The following is a 17500-nucleotide window of genomic DNA, read 5'->3' as shown; positions in this document are numbered from 1 at the left end:
GGAGTGGGGGACTCCCTGGGGGGCCTAGCAGGGGCCCACCCGAAAGGGTATAAAGCGTTCGCTCAGTAAATCCATGGTTGACAACGCACTGCCGCTAATTATGTTGTTGCAAGTCTAGCGGAAGGTAACGCTTCAAACTGCTGAGCAACTCCCCAACCAAGATTGCCCTCCTTGACTGGGGACTTGGGGGACTTGTACATACATGTGCATTTGCAAGCATAATTAGCTATAATGAGCTACGCTCATGGTACCGCCAGAGGTACTGACTCCCACCAAAGGAGTAGCCTACGGATACACAGCCAGGCGAGCTACCGCCTGAGCCTCCGATTGCCCCCAGATCACCGCCGACGCGCCGCCACGCGCCGTGCCAAGATAGCATCAGAAGCTCCTGACGCTGGGAACTGAAGCAAATCAGTCCCACATCGAAAACAAGGAGAAGATCAGCATTCTCCTCACCTATAAAAGGTTCTCTCCTCTCTCCTCATTAATTACGCATTTACTACTCATTTATTGTTATGCTGTCTATATGCATCGACTGACTTAGGCATCGGAGAAGTGAAGACCGCCCAACGCGGTCTCCCTCTGACGCCCTGTCTTTCATTTGACAGCTAGCGAAGATCACCAAGTCCTCAGAGTAGCGGTCCGCCCACCGGACCCGCGTTAAACGAAGGTTCGGCTACCGCCGGACTTTGAGCATTAACATATTGCAAGTTCATGGCTTCCCAAAGGTTATGGGAGTTCTTACTCACCTTGATAAGTTCAAATAATCAAATAAATTAAAGAAAACAAAGCATCATCTGAAGCACCGTTTCTGGACTGAAATATATGATGGTGCTAAACTGTTTTATTTATCTGGCCTGGTTCATGGGAAGTAAGTAGTGAAACTCTCCACATTGGATGTCATCGATTTAGTCACTAGCGAAAGTTAACTGTTATATATTACATTGGATAATGTTGTTGATTTTCTTCTTCCTCTTTCCCTCTTTTAGGTTTGTCAAAAGAGAAATTCACAATCTGGCACGTTTCATATCTGTTATGAAGTTTCATCCTTTATCTTGGCAAACTGCTCATCCTTATGTTTTGGTAGATCGTTTTGAAGATGTCACTCCTCCTGAAAATGTCCATATGAATAACAAATGTTTTAGAAATGTCACACTCTATGGTTATCTGCGGGGTTGTAGCATGAAGAAAGGAACAAAGGTATGCTTTGTAACATATTAAGCTCTTATCTGTTTGCATTTTGTAATTATATGATAAGAAATCTAAAACTTTCTTTGGAAGAGAAGATATGAACTTGAGTCTAGCTAAGTTAATGTTGAAATGCTAAAGTACTAATACAACTTTTTCTTGGCATAACTTTGACAAAGGATTTATTGTAGTTTCAAAATTATCAGTACATTGTGAACATGACCAGTGTTTGAACTTGTTTCTTACCTGTAATCAGTAACATGAAGCTTTGATCCTTTTAACAACTTGTTCTTTGTGGTGACTTTGAGTAGCATATCTTTTAATGAAATTCCCCTTGTTTCCTTCTGACATGTTCTCTCCTGATAAACATGAATCATATTTGCAGTCTCTTTCTATTTCTGATGCACATCTGTCTATCAGATTCATATTGCAGGTGTTGGTGATTATAATGTTTCTGGTATGACAGCCATGACTGATCCTTGTCCTTTACCCTCAGCTGCCAGAAAGAAGGGACTGAGAAACAAGGAAAAACTGTTTTATGCACCCATGTCTGGAATTGGGAATCTTCTGTATGACAAAGATGCGGTCTATATTAACATAAATGACCACTTTGTCCAGCACTCACATGTTGATGATAAGGCGGAAGCAACAGACATGGTTGCAATTTATATTTATTTACTTATAAATATATCACCGAGTGTTGCTCAAGTAGCTTTCATTTGATGACTACTTTTGTTCTTGTGTAGCAGGAAAGTGCGAAGATTTGGGTGTGAATTTGGTAAAATCCCTTCAGAGCACAAAATATTCGGTTGATGAAAAGCTAGGGCAGGGTTCCATTAATCTTTTTAACCGGAAGCCTAACTTATCGTTGGAAACTCAACGTGATGGGAAGGATACTAGTGAATCTAGAGAACAGATTTGCATGATAGAGAACTCAGAGGATTGTCAGTCTGGAGAAGCTACCAAAGCTGATGCTGCTGATATATATGTGCTGACCGATAGTGAATATAGTGGATCTGATAGAGAAAATTGTGATGCATCATATCATGATGCTACTCATAAAGATCAGTTGAAGAAATATGTTGACTTTCATAATGGAAGATCAAGGAGAAAAGTCATCTTTGGAAATGGCTTTGATGATAATGATATGAAGGTGCAAAAACTAGACCTTAGTATATCTGATGAGGAATATACGTAGTTACAACTGTAAAATATCCTTTGCGCTTTAACAGGTCTTATAATACTCATGGCTCTATACATTTTCAACATTATAGGACTCAAATGATGAGGCTGAAGTTGAGGATGGGGATGAAGACGACGACAACGACAACGATGATGTAGATAATTGTGCATATAGTGGTTCAGAGTCTTCAGGTGAAGATGATGGCAGGTTCATGGAACAGATGGTACAGTTATTCACGAATTTACAAGTTTGTTGTATGTAGTAATTATATTCTTATTTGAGAAAAATGTTTTATAATAAAAAGTATGTGATGTCAAAAGCCTAATCAACAGAGACAAAAATACAGAAAATCTAAGAAACTTTGTGTATATTGAAATTGTTAATCATCAGTTGTTTATGTAATTGAATGTGGCAATTTTTAAAACAGACTGCTTTTCTGTTAAGTGTCAGAATGGTCTCTGATTTTGTCTACTCATGCTAGATGACATGGGAAACATTGCAAAGTGGAAAGAGTCTTTGGCAGACAGGACTTTCTTGAAACAAACCACTAACCTTATCCAACTTGTATATGGGAAATCTACATCAATGTCAACTTCTGTCAATGAAGAAAATGATAGTAGCGCCGATGAGGAAAGTGATGGAGAAGACTTTCTAAAGCCAAAAGGAGAAGAAAACAAGGTTTGTTCTAGAGATTACATGCATATATGCTTCAAAATCTAAGAGCATTATTATATATTGGGTTTGCAATTTTTTTTTTTTTTTTTGTTTATTTCAGAAACAGAGAGTATTCGCAAAAATGAGGAGGACTGTTCCAAGTATTATTCAAATTTCAATGACTGGAAAAGGAAAGAATGTGAAGAGAGTATTCGCAATCGTTTTGTCACTGGTGATTGGTTGAAAGCTGCTCAAAGAAATGAAACCACTGAGGATAATGAAGATGAAGATGTTGTCTATGGTGACTTCGAAGATTTAGAAACTGGTGAGAAGCATACTAGGAATACAAGCAAGGAAAATGATTTGACCAAAGAGGAGCGGAGGCTAAAAAAGCTTGTTCTTCATGTAAAGTTTAATGGTCAGTATCCTGCACCTGAAAGATCTATTTCTGGTATACTTTTGAAAATCAAAGAATATCATTTATGGATTGTTTCATCTTGCCTTTGTTACCTAATTTGATCTAGGCATGATGAAACAGAGTCATATGCGAAGGAATTTGTTAATAATTATGGAGGCAATTGTGGCCGAGTTCAATCCGAAGGAAGTGATTATTTTGTTGAGGTAAAGTTTCTTTTCGTGTTATTAAGATAGCTATGTACACCACAATGTAGTGGGAGCTAATACCTGGTTCTTCCAGCTGAAGGACGAGATTGAACTGCGGAAAGAGATGAACAAATAAGCTGAACTCAATGACATTGACGAGGATACCCGAATAGAGATTGATGGTTTTCGAACAGCAACTTACCTACGGTTGGAGGTTCATGATGTTCCTATGAGATGGTTAGATACTTTGATCCCTGCCATCCTATTCTAGTAGGAGGAATTGGTCTTGGGGAACAAAATGTTGGATACATGCAGGTTTGTATGCTCGAAAAATACTTGATCTTTGTTGTTTCATCTCTAGACTAGCCCTTCACACGTGCTCTGCTTCATTTTTGAACCAATTTAGCTTGTACAAGAAGTTCAATTCTCTCTCATATACTTGAAAACTTTTGACCCTTAAGATGCCTAGTTCGATTTCTTTCAGACTAGGTTAAAACGGCATAGATGGCACAAGAAAGTTCTGAAGACTAGTGATCCTATCGTTGTTTCTATTGGGTGGAGACGATACCGAACAATGCCAGTTTATGCCATTGAAGATCGCAATGGAAGGCATCGCAGGCTTAAGTACACTCCAGAACATATGCACTGTCTTGCCATGTTTTTGGGCCCTCTTGCCCCTCCCAATAGTGTCAGTGGTGTGGTTGCTTTCCAGAATTTATCAAACAATCAGGTTTGACAATTTTGCTTTCCAGAATTTAGTTGTTTCCCTTCAATTCCATAACAGCTAGTAACGAACCTTAGGATTCATAGAGGGAAAGCTTCGAGTATGTTTCATTTAATATACTTTGGTTTGTCAAACATGGCATTTAAGGCTCTCTTTGTTTTTGAAAAACCCCTTCTGTAATATTCAGGGTTTTAACACATGTCAGTTGTGTTAGATCTGAATAATAATTGGGAACAGAATGCAGAACATATGATGTCTAGGATTTAAACTTATCGAGAATATGCTTACAGCATTTGGTAGATTCACAAATAAGGAAAATTTGATATTTCAACAGATCAGTGTTCTGCAATGAGGGTAGTTGGATGGTTTCAGTGAGCTAGATTGTTCATATTCATGATGATGAATAAACATCAGTCAAAAAACAAAAATCCCTGGAGGGAATCTAATGTCATACTATCAACCAATAAAATATCTACTCATAATCTAATGCATACATTTTGACATCAATTGTACTTTGTTGCTAAACTCCTTTCTTTGGTTTTCCAGGCAGCATTTAGGATCGCAGCAACTGCTGTTGTGCTCGAGTTCAACCACGCATCAAAGATAGAGAAGAAAGTCAAAATGGTTGGTTATCCCCGCCAGATATTCAACAAGACAGCACTAATAGGAGACATGTTCACGTCCAATCTTGAAATAGCTCGCTTTGAAGGTGGTGCTATACGAACTCAGTGGTATCCGGGGGCAGGTGAAGAAGGTATGTGTTGAGAATATAGAAAAATCCTATATCTGGTTGTCCAAACCTTGCATCTGAATATATATGACTTCACCCATTTCCACTTTATTTTGAGTTGGATGCTTCAACTTCAATATGAGCTCCTGCATCTGCTCCACTTGATGAGGATGTAATTGGATGCTTCGACTTCAATATGAGCTCCCGCATCTGCTCCACTTGATGAGGATGTAAAATCTTACGTTGGATATTTAAAGTAGCCTTGCATCTCATATATAATATTCTTAACTTCTCCATTCATGGTCAAATTGGACAAGCATGTTTTCTCATATAACTTATGATTCCAATGTAATTGAATTTTATTTATTGATGTGTATTGGCTGCAAAAGTAGAAATTGGTATCCAACAGAAAAAGATGGGAGGAAAACCAGAAGAAGTGCTTGCTAGGTGCACCTTTGAGGACAAAATTACGGGGAATGACATTGTTTTCCTTACTGGTTGGACACCAGTAGAAGTTCCTCAGTTTTATAATCCCTTGACAACAGCCCTACAACCTCGCGATCAGGTCTGGCAAGGGATGAAAACCACAGCTGAGCTGAGGAGAGAACACAATCTTCCTATTCCTGTTAATAAAGATTCACTTTACAAGGTAATTAGTGATGCATATAAGGCTTATTATTGCACTGGCACATGGTTTCTCACTTCCTTTTGTTGGGTTGCTTGTTTCTTCAGCCAATTGAAAGGAAGCGGAGGAAGTTCAACCCATTGGTGATCTCTAAGTCATTGCAAACAGCTCTCCCATTTGTTTCAAAGTTTAAGAACACACCCAGGAGAAGAAGGCCACCTATTGAAAATAGAAGAGCTGTTGTCATGGAGCCTCGTGAACGAAGAGTTCATACTAGTGTTCAACAGCTTGGTTTGATTAGTAGTGACAAGGTATGCGCCTTTGGACAATAGTGTTTGAACCCTTTGTCTCAACTATCACAGCTTAACTTGTAGGCCAAGTTGAGTTCGGAATTCAGGCTATCAGAACCCTTTTCATTTATGGTTAATTATTTTTGCTTAGTATGTGTTGTGGTTTCAAAGACTTGATGAAAACCTTTTTCCCATTACTTTGTATTTGAAGTTTACTAATGCAGTCTGTTCTTTTACAGAGAAAGAAGCGCAGGGCTAAGGATGACAAGAAAAGAAGAGAGATTGAAGAACGCAAAGCTAAAACCGAGCAGTTGTTAAGAAAGCGCCAGAGAGAAGAACGCCGAGAGAGATTCCAAGTGCATGACAGACTGAGGAAGAAAATTAGGAGAAATGCAGAGGACTGAATTGCACTCATTGATATGATACTATAACCATGCTGATGGCTTTAAACAAAACTGCATTTTCTGTACGATGCTATTACGTATGAAATAACACTTGCTGAGACAATATTAATGCCTTAATTAGACCATATGGGTTGGCATTGGAATTTGTCCAAAATGACAACTTTCAACTCAGATTTCATATTACCATCGAAAAAAAATACTCAGCATTCAAATTTAAATTTGATAAAAAAAAAAAAAAAATTGACATCTCTGTTAGAGATACTCTAAGCAATCAAGCGAGATTTAGGTTATGTTTGGTATGGCTGTTCTTTGAGAAAAAGCTGGCTTCTGCTTATTTCTGAGAATAAGTGGCTGAAAAGCAAAGCTGCTGAGTGTTTGGTAAACTGGCTTTTTAGAAGTGCTGTCAGTGGCAAAAGCAGTGACAAAGTGTTTGGTAAACTAAACTGGCTTGTACTTTTTATTTGGGGAATGACCAAATTGGACATTAGAGATTATTTTGCATTAATTATTTGGTAAATGATTAATATTTGTATAAATTTCATTAGAGCAATCCTGGCCATCCATTTCCTCCACCATTTGATCAGGGTCGTCCATTGTTAATTGCACCAATCTATATATATGAGCCTTGATCAATGGGAACACCAGAAGGATCGAGAGAGGGAGAGAACCAGAGTTCTCTGGCCCGAGACGCACCGCGACCCGGCTGGCGCTCCACCGTCAGGTCACCTCCGGCCGGCGCTCATACACCATCGTCTTCGTCTCGCCGTCGCCAGCAGCCCTCTATCCTTAGATCGTCCATGCATTGAACGGAGACGGAGAATCGACGACGAGAAGCCCCGAACTTTCTCTGCCACCACTGCAACTTCCGGCGACCGATTAAGCTGAATTTGGTATGGAAACCCACCTCCTCGTCATGCTTAACACCCCAGTATGATTAGTTTTCCGATTTAATCAACTTTTGATGAATTTGTTTCTGGGTTGCTTCTGCCTCCGTCGCGGTTCCTCGACGCCGGCAGCTTTCCGAGCTCTTCCCGGCTTCATTTTGGCTTGGTTGCATCAGTAGGAGGAAGCTGGCCACAATTGGAGTAGAAAGCCACGAACCTGCTGGGTTGCAAACGTCGAACTCCATTACCGGTCGAGCTTGTAGGATGGAGTTGATCAACTCGGCGTCGACTAGGCTATCTCCGGCAATTGTGTTCTTCGTCATCGAGGTTTCATCTGCAAATTCTACCCCATAAGGTAAAATTGAGGTTCTGTACTTCTGGGTACCCTTGATAGATTTGTTGAACTGTGATGAGGGAGAGAGATGGGGGAGCAGGGGAACTGTGATGCTGCGGGTGTGATGAGGGAGAGAGATGGGGAACAGTGACGAAAATGGTTGAGCTGAAATTGTTTCAGCTTGGAAGGGCAATTTTCGGCATTTTGGAGGTTTCATTAATCTACAGTAACTACCGCTACAGTATTTCGGTGGCTTCTGGCTTCTGGAAGCTGCATTCTTCAGCTTCTGCTTATCTAAGGAAGCCACAGCAGCTTCTGAAAAAAGCTGCCAGAAAGCTCAGTTACCAAACGCCATTTTGAACTGGGCTTATAAGCACAGGAGCTGAAAAGCTCCCCCAAACATAGCCTTAGAGTTGAGTGTAGGGCATAACCAACCAACCACTAAGCTGTATCATTAGCCAATCTATGGACGTGAATAACAAGATAATAAGAAATAATAATCAAAAGGATGATTATAAATTGTGAGATAGAGTTAACTGCGTGACCAAGTAGAGAAAGATCCTCACTCTGCAGTCAACTCGCACAACTGCAAGGCAGTCGTTCTCAAAGATCATGTGCGGGAAATCCAACTAATCCTCCATGTACAAGAAGCTCCTTTCGACCTCATTCCACCCACACTTTTTTATCTCAAAATCTTTGGCCTTAATATCTATGTCGCCACAGTCTCCTCCCACCACTCTTAATGAGTTCTTCATCTTTCGTATAGTTTGTAATTTTGTATGAGTAGCTCACTAAGAGCGGTGAGAGGGGAAACACCATTATAATGAGATTTGAGCCTCGGCAATTCAAATAATCAAATGTGCTTTACTTCTATTTAATACTATTATAGGGTACAAATATTATATTTTAGACGGTTAAATATCAACGGGGTGGTGGCGCAGTTGGCTAGCGCGTAGGTCTCATAGCTTAAAACAGTGAGTTATCCTGAGGTCGAGAGTTCGAGCCTCTCTCACCCCAATTACCTTTTTCCAATCTGCTTCCTTTTTTGTTTTTTTCCCCTAATTTTTTGGACAAAAAAGGAAGACTCTTCTAAGTACTATTTGCTCATGTTTGAAAATTTGTCTTCTATATATGGAAGTTCTATGATATATTAATATACTGATACATTAAGTAAACTTTTTTTTTTTTTTTAATAAACATTAAGTAAACTTAATTTGATAGAGAGATAGATTAATTCATTACTGGAGTAGAGTAATCTCAAACTAACTTACTAATGCAAGAAGCCAATTCACCTCTAAATCCAGTGCCAGTGCCGGCCCTGGCTCTATAGGCCAAATAGGCCGATGCCTATGCCCCCCGATGATTATGGGCCTCAAAATGTTTTTACCCTTCTTTATGTCTATGTAGAAAAAAAAATTACCTTTGCTTGCAAGTAATTTGGCTTTCACAAATTTTTTTCAATTATGGAATTCGAAAGCCTATGAAGATTGGAGGACTTACTTTCAATTTTTCATTCTCTTTGAAGCTTGTTGAAGAATTTAATTTAATTTTTTTGTTTTGTCAGCATCAATACTTCGTTTGATTTGTTCATGATCTATTTATTATTCATCTACTCTAAATTTATAGAAGCCTTGGCAATTGGCAAGAATGAACCATTGAATTCGATCAGTTACTATCTAAGAGAAATAGATATTCATTAGGTAGATTTCAAGTTTTGGTTTCTCTTTGATGATTTAGATTAATATGGATTTCTTTTTCGATTCACCTGATATTAGGCCTCATCATTTAGCCTTCGGCCCTAAACCAGCCCGACCCGGCCCTTGCATTAAGGCGGGCCGGCCCTACCCTTTCTCAAATAGGGTAGGGTAAGGGTCATGCAAATGAAACCCGGCCCTACCCTACGGCCCGGCCCGTTTGAGCCCGTTAGGGCCAAGCCCGACCCGACCCTTTAAGCCTGCCCAATTAAGCCCTAATAATTTTCTATTTTTTCTATTTTTTAAATATGTTTCTCTTTAGTCTATAACATACAACTTATCTCTTTTTTGTAATTGATTTCCTAAGCTTTATTTTCTTTAATTTTTGTTTCCTTTGTTAAACAACAATTAATTTTGGGAGATTTAGAGATATAGTTAATTGAATATAACCATCTTAACTAATATTTATAAATGTTAACCACTGCAAGTGGCCTAGTGGTTCTTGTCTAGTTGGGTGTGCTCCCCAACCTAGGTTCGAATCTCGAAGCTGTCAAAGTGACCAGACACTGTGCTGCAATGCACAGTTTGAGCATTTCACATGCGCCGAAGGGGTTTATCTTGGGCCTAGGAAACCTTCGGGTTCTCCTTATTGACAAAGTCAAAAAAAAAAAATATTTATAAATGTTATAACTTATAAGTTAATTCCAATATATATTAAATATGATCAACAAAAAACAATGAGTCTTGTATTGCCTATATAACCATTGAGCCACATTTTGAGATAAAAAATAAAAATAATATATTTCTTTTTGTTAAACAAATTAAGGCCCTATTCGGAAGGCCGGCTCTTTCGGCCCTAGTGGCTCGGGCCTTTCGGGAGGGTAAAAGTTAGCATATTTAAGCCCCGGACCTACCCTACCCGGCCCTAAATTTTGTTGACTTTGACTAGGTCCGGCCCGGCTCGACCCTAAGCCCTAAAATTTAGGGTAGGGCTAAAATTTAGGGTAGGGTAGGGCCGGCCCTAACCCGGCCCATGATGACCCCTACCTGATATTATGAACTGATGAACAATACCAAAGTTTTTCTCTGAGTGGTGTATAACGCAACACATATCTGGAGTTTCATTCGAATGACATGCTAGTTATTTTTTTGGAATAGATTGTTTTATATATCACAAATTGATTATATCTTAGAAGATGAAGATTTTTATCATTTTGTTGAATTCTCTACCTTTATCAAAATTTCAATTTTGATTTCACTACAATGTATCTTTTTCGGTTGCTATACTAACTGATTCTTATTATAGAGTATGATTATAGGGGTAGAAGAGAAAAGAAGTAAAAGATAGATCACAACCTCACGAGCCCTATTTTTTTTTATTCGCCTAGAGCCTCGGAAATCTCAGGGCCAGCCCTGTCTAAATCAAATTAATTTACTAAATGTATTAACATATTAATATAACACTATATATATATGACTTTTTTAGAAAATGATAAGAGGGGTATGTGACTTTTACAAAAAGATGAAAAAGTAATGATGCCGTGGTGGCCTTCATTCTTTTTTCTTTGTTTCTTTTAATTGGTTGCATGGCCCTTTTGAAGCCCTTTCGCATGTGAACCCAGGAAATGCATGTTCCCTCTAAAGCTTCAATTAGAGAGTTCTGTAGCTGTCATGGGCTTGAATGCAAGAACAAAGAGCCATGGAAGCTTAATCAGAAAAGTTTGACTTTTGACTCTGATCTTCATCTTTCTATAAAATCTTGACTCTAGAGTATAAGAAGTTAAGAACCCATGAGCTTGTTGAAGGTAGGTTGATTTATTGTGAGTGCAAGTGTGGGCTGTTACTGAAGAAAATCAAAATTAATAAATCGTCAAAAAATCCCATTGACAAAGACTTGTGAATATATTACAGTCTAGGTGGCTGGCCAAAGGAATTGGTCCAAATAAATTGGTTGAAAACTTGAATCTAGTTCTACATCGATAAGATTCGTAATATCTAAGACAAGTCCTGAAGAGCAATAAAAGATAAATCAAGGTTTATGAAAGTTTCTTTTTTTTTAACCGACATGTTCTTAAATCACATAATGAACTATTCTTCAAGGGTCTCAATAAAAAAATTAAATAATTTCACATATTCTCTGACACAATATAAGTTGACAAAAAGGGTCTCAATGAACTATTCTTCAAGAGTGAGGAAAAGAATTTCTCGGAGGTAAGTCGGGTTCTGGATGATTGTAAAGAGTATTTTGACGCTTTCCAATCCATTCGAATCCGACATATTTACCGTGAAGCAAATGGTGTTGCAAATAGGCTTGCACATCTTGCTAGTAGTTGTTCCGTGGATGATGTTTGGTTAGGGGAGACACCTGCTATTATACAGGATGTTCTCTATGAGGATTATTGTCATTGTTTATCTGTAGCTCGGGGTATAGGTGCTATGTCCCCCCCGATGCAAAATTTTACTATTAATATAATAAATGGAACCGGGCGTGGGGCTGAGCCTCCCAGCTAGGCTGGGTTCCAAACCCCTTTCAAAAAAAAAAAAAAATAAGTTGACAAAAAATTAAATTATAGAATAGCCAAACAGGACAAAATTAGAAATTGCCAACACACACATCCATTTGAATGGTGTGTGAGTTATGGATTAAGGCCGAAATTATGTGTATATATTTGTAGTGAGTGGTGGATTTTGGAGTAAGGGCAAAATAGTAAAATAACACATATTACTGTTCATTATTAAGGTTAAATAGCATCGTAATAAAACAACAACTGTTCATTATTAAGGTTAAATAGCATCGTAATAAAACAACAAAGAGGGGTAAAATAGTAAACCAATATGGACATTACTATTCATAAGGAGTTAGAGCTTTAGTATAGGTAGTTAAAAATTAGAGCCCAGAGTCTGGTGCTTCAGTAAAAATAAGTCTTAGAGAGGATACAACGACATCTTCTTCCCTGGTATAAAAGAAGAGTACGAATAACCCAAAGTCTAATGAGCAAAAAAACATGAACTGGCACTACTCGGGGAAGGAACCGTCACTATCCTTTTAATGAAAAATTCTTCTATACACTGTACACTGATGGTGCAAGTGAACCAACAAATCCAACATATATTAATTATTTATATTTACAAGCAATCTTTTTTCTTATAACAAAAAAATGTACTTGATGTTATCCAACCGTTCATTCTTGTTGGTGCAAGTACACGTCGGTACATTAAATATTCTCTCCCCTTTAACCAATTCATCATAAATAGAACTTGTAATCCCAACAAAATGTCAAATAAGCCATCTAGCTCGATCAGGCTTTGCGAAGAAGCCCCCGTACGCAGAGAGATTATCTCCACCCTTCTCTTTTCCTCGGTCTCCTAGTGGTATTTGTTTTTCAACGGATGGTAAAATAGCACTTTTGGGTGTGGTTTGGGGGGAATTTTTCTGTTGTGACTCAACTAAGACTAAAAATTGTTAGGTGCATTGGAACCTTAAAATCACTTTAGATCAGCAAGTTGACACTATATTTCACTTTACCTCATCTTCAAACACTTATAATATTATACTTTTATTTACTTGCATTTGCAATGTTAGATCTTCGTTGTGAACGTTCGTCATATATGTCAATATTTTTGCTAATTATGAGGAGTGATATGAAAAGTCTTCATTATATTAATGTATAAATACACTGATGATAACTTAGACCATTATAGTAGTAACCCAGTATGTTGTAGTCTTGAATGCCTTAAATAAATGAATTGATAAAGAAGTCATCTCCCTCTCTATCATACCCTCCCCTAAATTTAGAAAGCTATAAATAGCTGCAACTACTACCCTTTTAAAGCCATGATATGACCTGAAACTTTCATGAAAATTGAAATGCAGTTTAAGTGAGTATATTCACCTCCAGGGGACAACTCAAACATTAACTAAAAAAGACTGAAAAAAAAAATCCCTGAATTTAAGGTTCATGACAAACTTTGCACAGTTCCCAGTTGCAATGATTGATGAGCTCTGAATCACAAGAATATTCACCACCAACAATACTGGAAAAATCTTGAAATTGAAGGACAGTAGCCCTTCTTTTCTGGGGTCCCCTTCACTCTCACAAATAAGGGTAATTAAGTAGGGTTAGGGTAATTAAGCCACTCTCTGAACTGGGATTTTATTTTCACCATTGAAGGGAAGGAAGGAAGGAGCTTAGGATCCTCGCATCCGGGACCCATGGCTCCCAATGATCACAACGTGGCCACCAGCAGGGACACTGTGTCAGGGGCCCTACAAGACAGAGATCAATTAGTTTTCTCATGGAAACCCAGATGGGAGAGCATTGAGGCAAAGGCCAATAAACTAGTACAATGGAATCAGAGAATCAGAGCTCCTTGAATCTAGAGGAGGAGGAGAGCAAAATAAGTCAACTATTTCAACTAGTGGTCTTACCCCAGATCTTGCTTATGGAGACACAGAGTGGAAACACAGAGAGTCAAATGGCCCATGTCGATGATTACCTTGGTACATTTTGTTGTTGTGGGTTTTTTAGGGTATTGCTAGTAGGAAAATCAAAAGCTGTCACAATGTCATAATGGCGATTTTTCTTTGTCTGGTGTAATATCACTACACAAAAATAATTGTAATAGTGCTATAACCATTGATTGTTGTTGTAAGAGGATGACTTTTTACTGATTAGCACACAAGCTTGAATCAGTTCTCTTGATGTTACACTTCTTGGAAAGATAAAAATAAAAAACTTGATGTTTAGTGGATTCATATGACATTTGGTACACACTAGATAAACTAATGGAATGAAATCAATGAATGGACATTCATCTTATCCTTTCAAAAATTGGTATTCTTATTCTCCTATTCCGAAACTAAGATAATATATATTGTCAAATTAGTGACGAGAATCCCCATTTCAAAAAGCATGATCATTTTTATTACTTGTTTAAATATATCTTATTCAAAATTCAGGCATCTCAAATTCTCAAATCGAAACTTATAAGGATCACAAGCACTAAAAATCAATCTACAATATTTAGTATCAATCAATATTATATAGTTTTAGCTAAAATGCTGCCTCTGACATTTGGACACTAGACCTTAAGACCTAGTGCCGCGACCCCTATACCCCAAATCTCAAATACTCAAACACTAGACCTTGCTCTTTGAACTTGAGCCCACTGAATTCCAAGGCTCGAAACCCTGAGCCTTGGATCCCTAACTCCACATTTTTAGCCAGATAACCCAAATTTTGAAACTTGAATCCAAGCCTTGAACTAGAGATCGTAGACCTCACGTTCCAAACTCCATAAATGACATTGATCCAAAAATGAGATAAAATGATTTGTTCTTTTAATCTTCAACAATTTTAATTCTTGATTAACATGTACATTACAAAACCTATAAGTCAATTTCAACATTCTCGCCAAGAAAAAAAAACACTAGGGCAATGTTATTCTCACTATTAGGTCTTGATTGTGTAACCTTTGTATGAGTGACCAAAACAATGTACTCAAAGCTAGCATATCTTACATCTTTACCATTAACAAAAAAAAAAAAAAAAGATTAGGATCATATGATTTCTGATAACCTTCATCACCTTTCAAAGGACAAACTTATATAATCATAAAAATGGACCAATTTGATTGTACATTTGTACTTATTGACCCTCTGAAATCATCTCTGAACACAATTGAATGAAAAGTCATAATTTCAGGAATCAAATTAGACTGACAAACAATGCTGCCTAATTATATAATTAGTCACTCAACAGATTAAGACAGACAGTGGAGCACAAAGGGGCCTGCTAAACCGCGTAATTAGAGACAGAACTGAAAGCTCTTCACTCCTCTAGTTCTCTGAGTCTCTCTTTCCCTCCATCTCTACTACTTTGGACAGTTGGACTTTCACCATGTGACTGACCTCATCTCATCTCCTTGCCATTAAAGTCTTCCTTATTTCACTCTCTTTTCTCACTTAGCCATGCCCTATATATAATTCCAATACTTGCGTTCACTTCTGCTCTCTCTCTCTCTCTCTCTCTCTCTGTATATAATCCTGGATCCAAATCCAACCCAAGATCTCTGAATCCCCCAGAGACCTTGATTTCAGCAAAGAAATGGCTCCACTCATGTACTTCAAGTTCAGAAAGGTACTTTTGCTAGTTTCTCTTGTTGTGTTCCTCTTTTCTTCTACTCTGCTCCTTTGTGCCGCAGAAGAAGATGAGAAACTGCCTCGAATTCAGAGCGCATCGCAGTTTTTGGCTTCAAGGAAAATGTTGGAATTAGATGAAGAAGTCCAGCCTAAGAAGATCAAGACCAAAACCACCACCTCAACTCCCCAATCCTCCAAAAACCAAACCAAGCTTATCAAACCCACTTCATCATCCTCCAAAAACCAAACCAAGCTGCTCAAGCCACTTAAACCCAACCTATCATCCAAGAACCAAACCAAGCTCATCAAACCAAGCACCAATTCAACCAAGTCATCATCATCATCATCATCATCACCACCCAGTATCAAGATTGGCCTCAAGAAGCTCAATTCCACTTCCAAACCCTCAAACTCCACCAAACCCACTTCACTATCATCCAAGAAGACCTCAGATCTAGCCAAACTAACCTCCCCCAAGAACAAAACAACCAAACCCACCACCACAAAACAACCTCAAACTCCCAAACCAATCCAAAAAACACAGAAAACCCCCACCCCACAAAAACCCACCAAGAAACCAGTCCAACCCAGCTGGATCGAACAAGAAGACGACACCGACTTCGTCTCCGACTTCACAGACTTACCCGTTCAATTCCAACAGACTCTGATCCCAGACCTGGAAAAAATCTCAACCACATCAAAAATCTACCTCACCCAAGCCAACAAGCAAATGACCACCAGGTTCAAACCACTCGTCGGAAACAAATACGCCCCCACCATCGCTTCCATAGTCTCCTGCGCATTCCTACTTATTCCATTGCTCCTAGTCTCTCTCCTCTTCAACCGAATCAAAGCCTACTTTTCCCTCCAAAAGCTCCTCATCTTCATCCAAGTCTACCTCTCCATCTACTTCTCAATCCTCTGCCTCTCTTCCTTGGTCACTGGCCTCGAGCCCCTCAAGTTCTTCTACGCTACGTCGCAGTCCACCTACATCTGCCTCCAGGTTCTGCAGACTCTCGGCTACGTGCTCTATCTCCTCCTCCTCATCATGTACTTGATCCTGGTTTTCTCGACCGACTCCGGGCTGGGCTCGAAGATGTTGGGCCTGGCCCAGACGTTTCTCGGGTTCGCGGTTGGGCTGCATTACTACATGTCGGTGTTTCACAGGGCGGTGCTGCGGCAGCCGCCGAAGACTAATTGGAAGGTGCACGGGATATACGCCATGTGTTACCTTGTGATTTGTCTGTTTGCCACGGCGGAGAGGAGGAAGAAGGCTTACTTGGAAGAAGGTGGTGAAGAGGGCAAGAAGAACTAAATTTTTTGTTAGAGTTCCCTTTGGTCTAAAACCAATCAAATTCTTGATATACGAAAGCCAAAAAATAATAATTGTCCTTTTTTTCTTGTAATTTTAGCACTTTTTTTTTTAAAGTAGGAAGAATTTATTCTAAGTGGGCATGTAATTAATAATACCATTTGGGCAAGCAAGTGCATCCACATGGTGTTATGAAATATGATATAGAATATATGCAAGTGGAATTAATGTCTACCATTATATCAATAAGGTTCTCTTTTTGTTAAGGGTTTTATTTTTTATTTTTAAATTAAGATATAACTATAGGGTAGCCCAACATGCTTGACGAACCTCCAATAGAGTAGCTCACAGTTTTGCAAGTCATGGTTTTGATGCTAATATCCATAATGAATGGTTCTCAAACGCTTCAGCGTTTGTTCTAGATGCCCTTGTTTATGATTGTAATCATATGTTTCAATAATAAAAGTTTCTTTTTTCTTAAAACAAAAAAATCACACATATCAGACCAAAAAAAAAAAAAAAAACTATATCACACATAGGAGTAGTAGTAGAGTAGAGTGAAGAACACCTTAAGAACAACTTGTCGAATTGTGCAAAACAATCGGTAGTAAAATCAGTTTTTCTTAAAATTTGTTTAAAATTATGACGTCGAAGATACAACTTTTTATGTCTTCAATAACAGATATGAGGGTTTGTACTAGACTATCAAGTTTGTAGATAATTATGGAAAAAT

General features: G+C 38.5%; 2 protein-coding genes and 1 non-coding gene across 3 annotated transcripts; all 3 read left to right on the top strand.

The window, feature by feature from the left end:
• Window positions 1-1035: 1035 nt before the first annotated feature.
• Window positions 1036-6401, top strand: LOC133724805 (ribosome biogenesis protein bms1-like). The gene is made up of 12 exons (XM_062151652.1): window positions 1036-1200; window positions 1609-1896; window positions 1982-2341; window positions 2463-2625; window positions 2853-3005; window positions 3147-3476; window positions 3564-3646; window positions 4113-4358; window positions 4899-5106; window positions 5475-5731; window positions 5815-6018; window positions 6237-6401. Exons 1-12 carry the CDS (start codon window positions 1036-1038, stop codon window positions 6399-6401), a joined length of 2622 nt encoding a protein of 873 aa, XP_062007636.1.
• A 2144-nt stretch (window positions 6402-8545) lies between these two features.
• On the top strand, window positions 8546-8636 carry TRNAM-CAU (transfer RNA methionine (anticodon CAU)). Its single transcript is given in 2 exon segments — window positions 8546-8583; window positions 8601-8636. It is a non-coding gene; the product is annotated as a tRNA-Met (tRNA).
• A 6495-nt stretch (window positions 8637-15131) lies between these two features.
• On the top strand, window positions 15132-17001 carry LOC133724315 (uncharacterized). The gene has a single exon (XM_062151006.1). The coding sequence runs from the start codon at window positions 15421-15423 to the stop codon at window positions 16768-16770; it is 1350 nt and encodes a 449-aa protein (XP_062006990.1). The 5' UTR covers window positions 15132-15420; the 3' UTR covers window positions 16771-17001.
• The last annotated feature ends 499 nt before the right edge of the window (window positions 17002-17500 follow it).

The sequence above is a fragment of the Rosa rugosa genome, chromosome 1, assembly GCF_958449725.1.
Source record: "Rosa rugosa chromosome 1, drRosRugo1.1, whole genome shotgun sequence".
NCBI classification, from domain to species: domain Eukaryota; kingdom Viridiplantae; phylum Streptophyta; class Magnoliopsida; order Rosales; family Rosaceae; genus Rosa; species Rosa rugosa.
The sequence above is the reverse complement of the archived record's forward strand: the minus strand, read 5'-3'. Positions and strand labels throughout refer to the sequence as shown.

Bases quoted from the DNA above. Each gene is read 5' to 3' on its own strand.
- LOC133724315 (XM_062151006.1), top strand. From the start codon at position 15,421: ATGGCTCCACTCATGTACTTCAAGTTCAGAAAGGTACTTTTGCTAGTT.
- LOC133724805 (XM_062151652.1), top strand. From the start codon at position 1,036: ATGAAGTTTCATCCTTTATCTTGGCAAACTGCTCATCCTTATGTTTTG. The intron at 3,006-3,146 runs GTGATGGAGAAG...TGTTTATTTCAG, and splicing joins TAGTAGCGCCGATGAGGAAA to AAACAGAGAGTATTCGCAAA. The intron at 3,647-4,112 runs GTAAAGTTTCTT...GATTTCTTTCAG, and splicing joins GAAGTGATTATTTTGTTGAG to ACTAGGTTAAAACGGCATAG.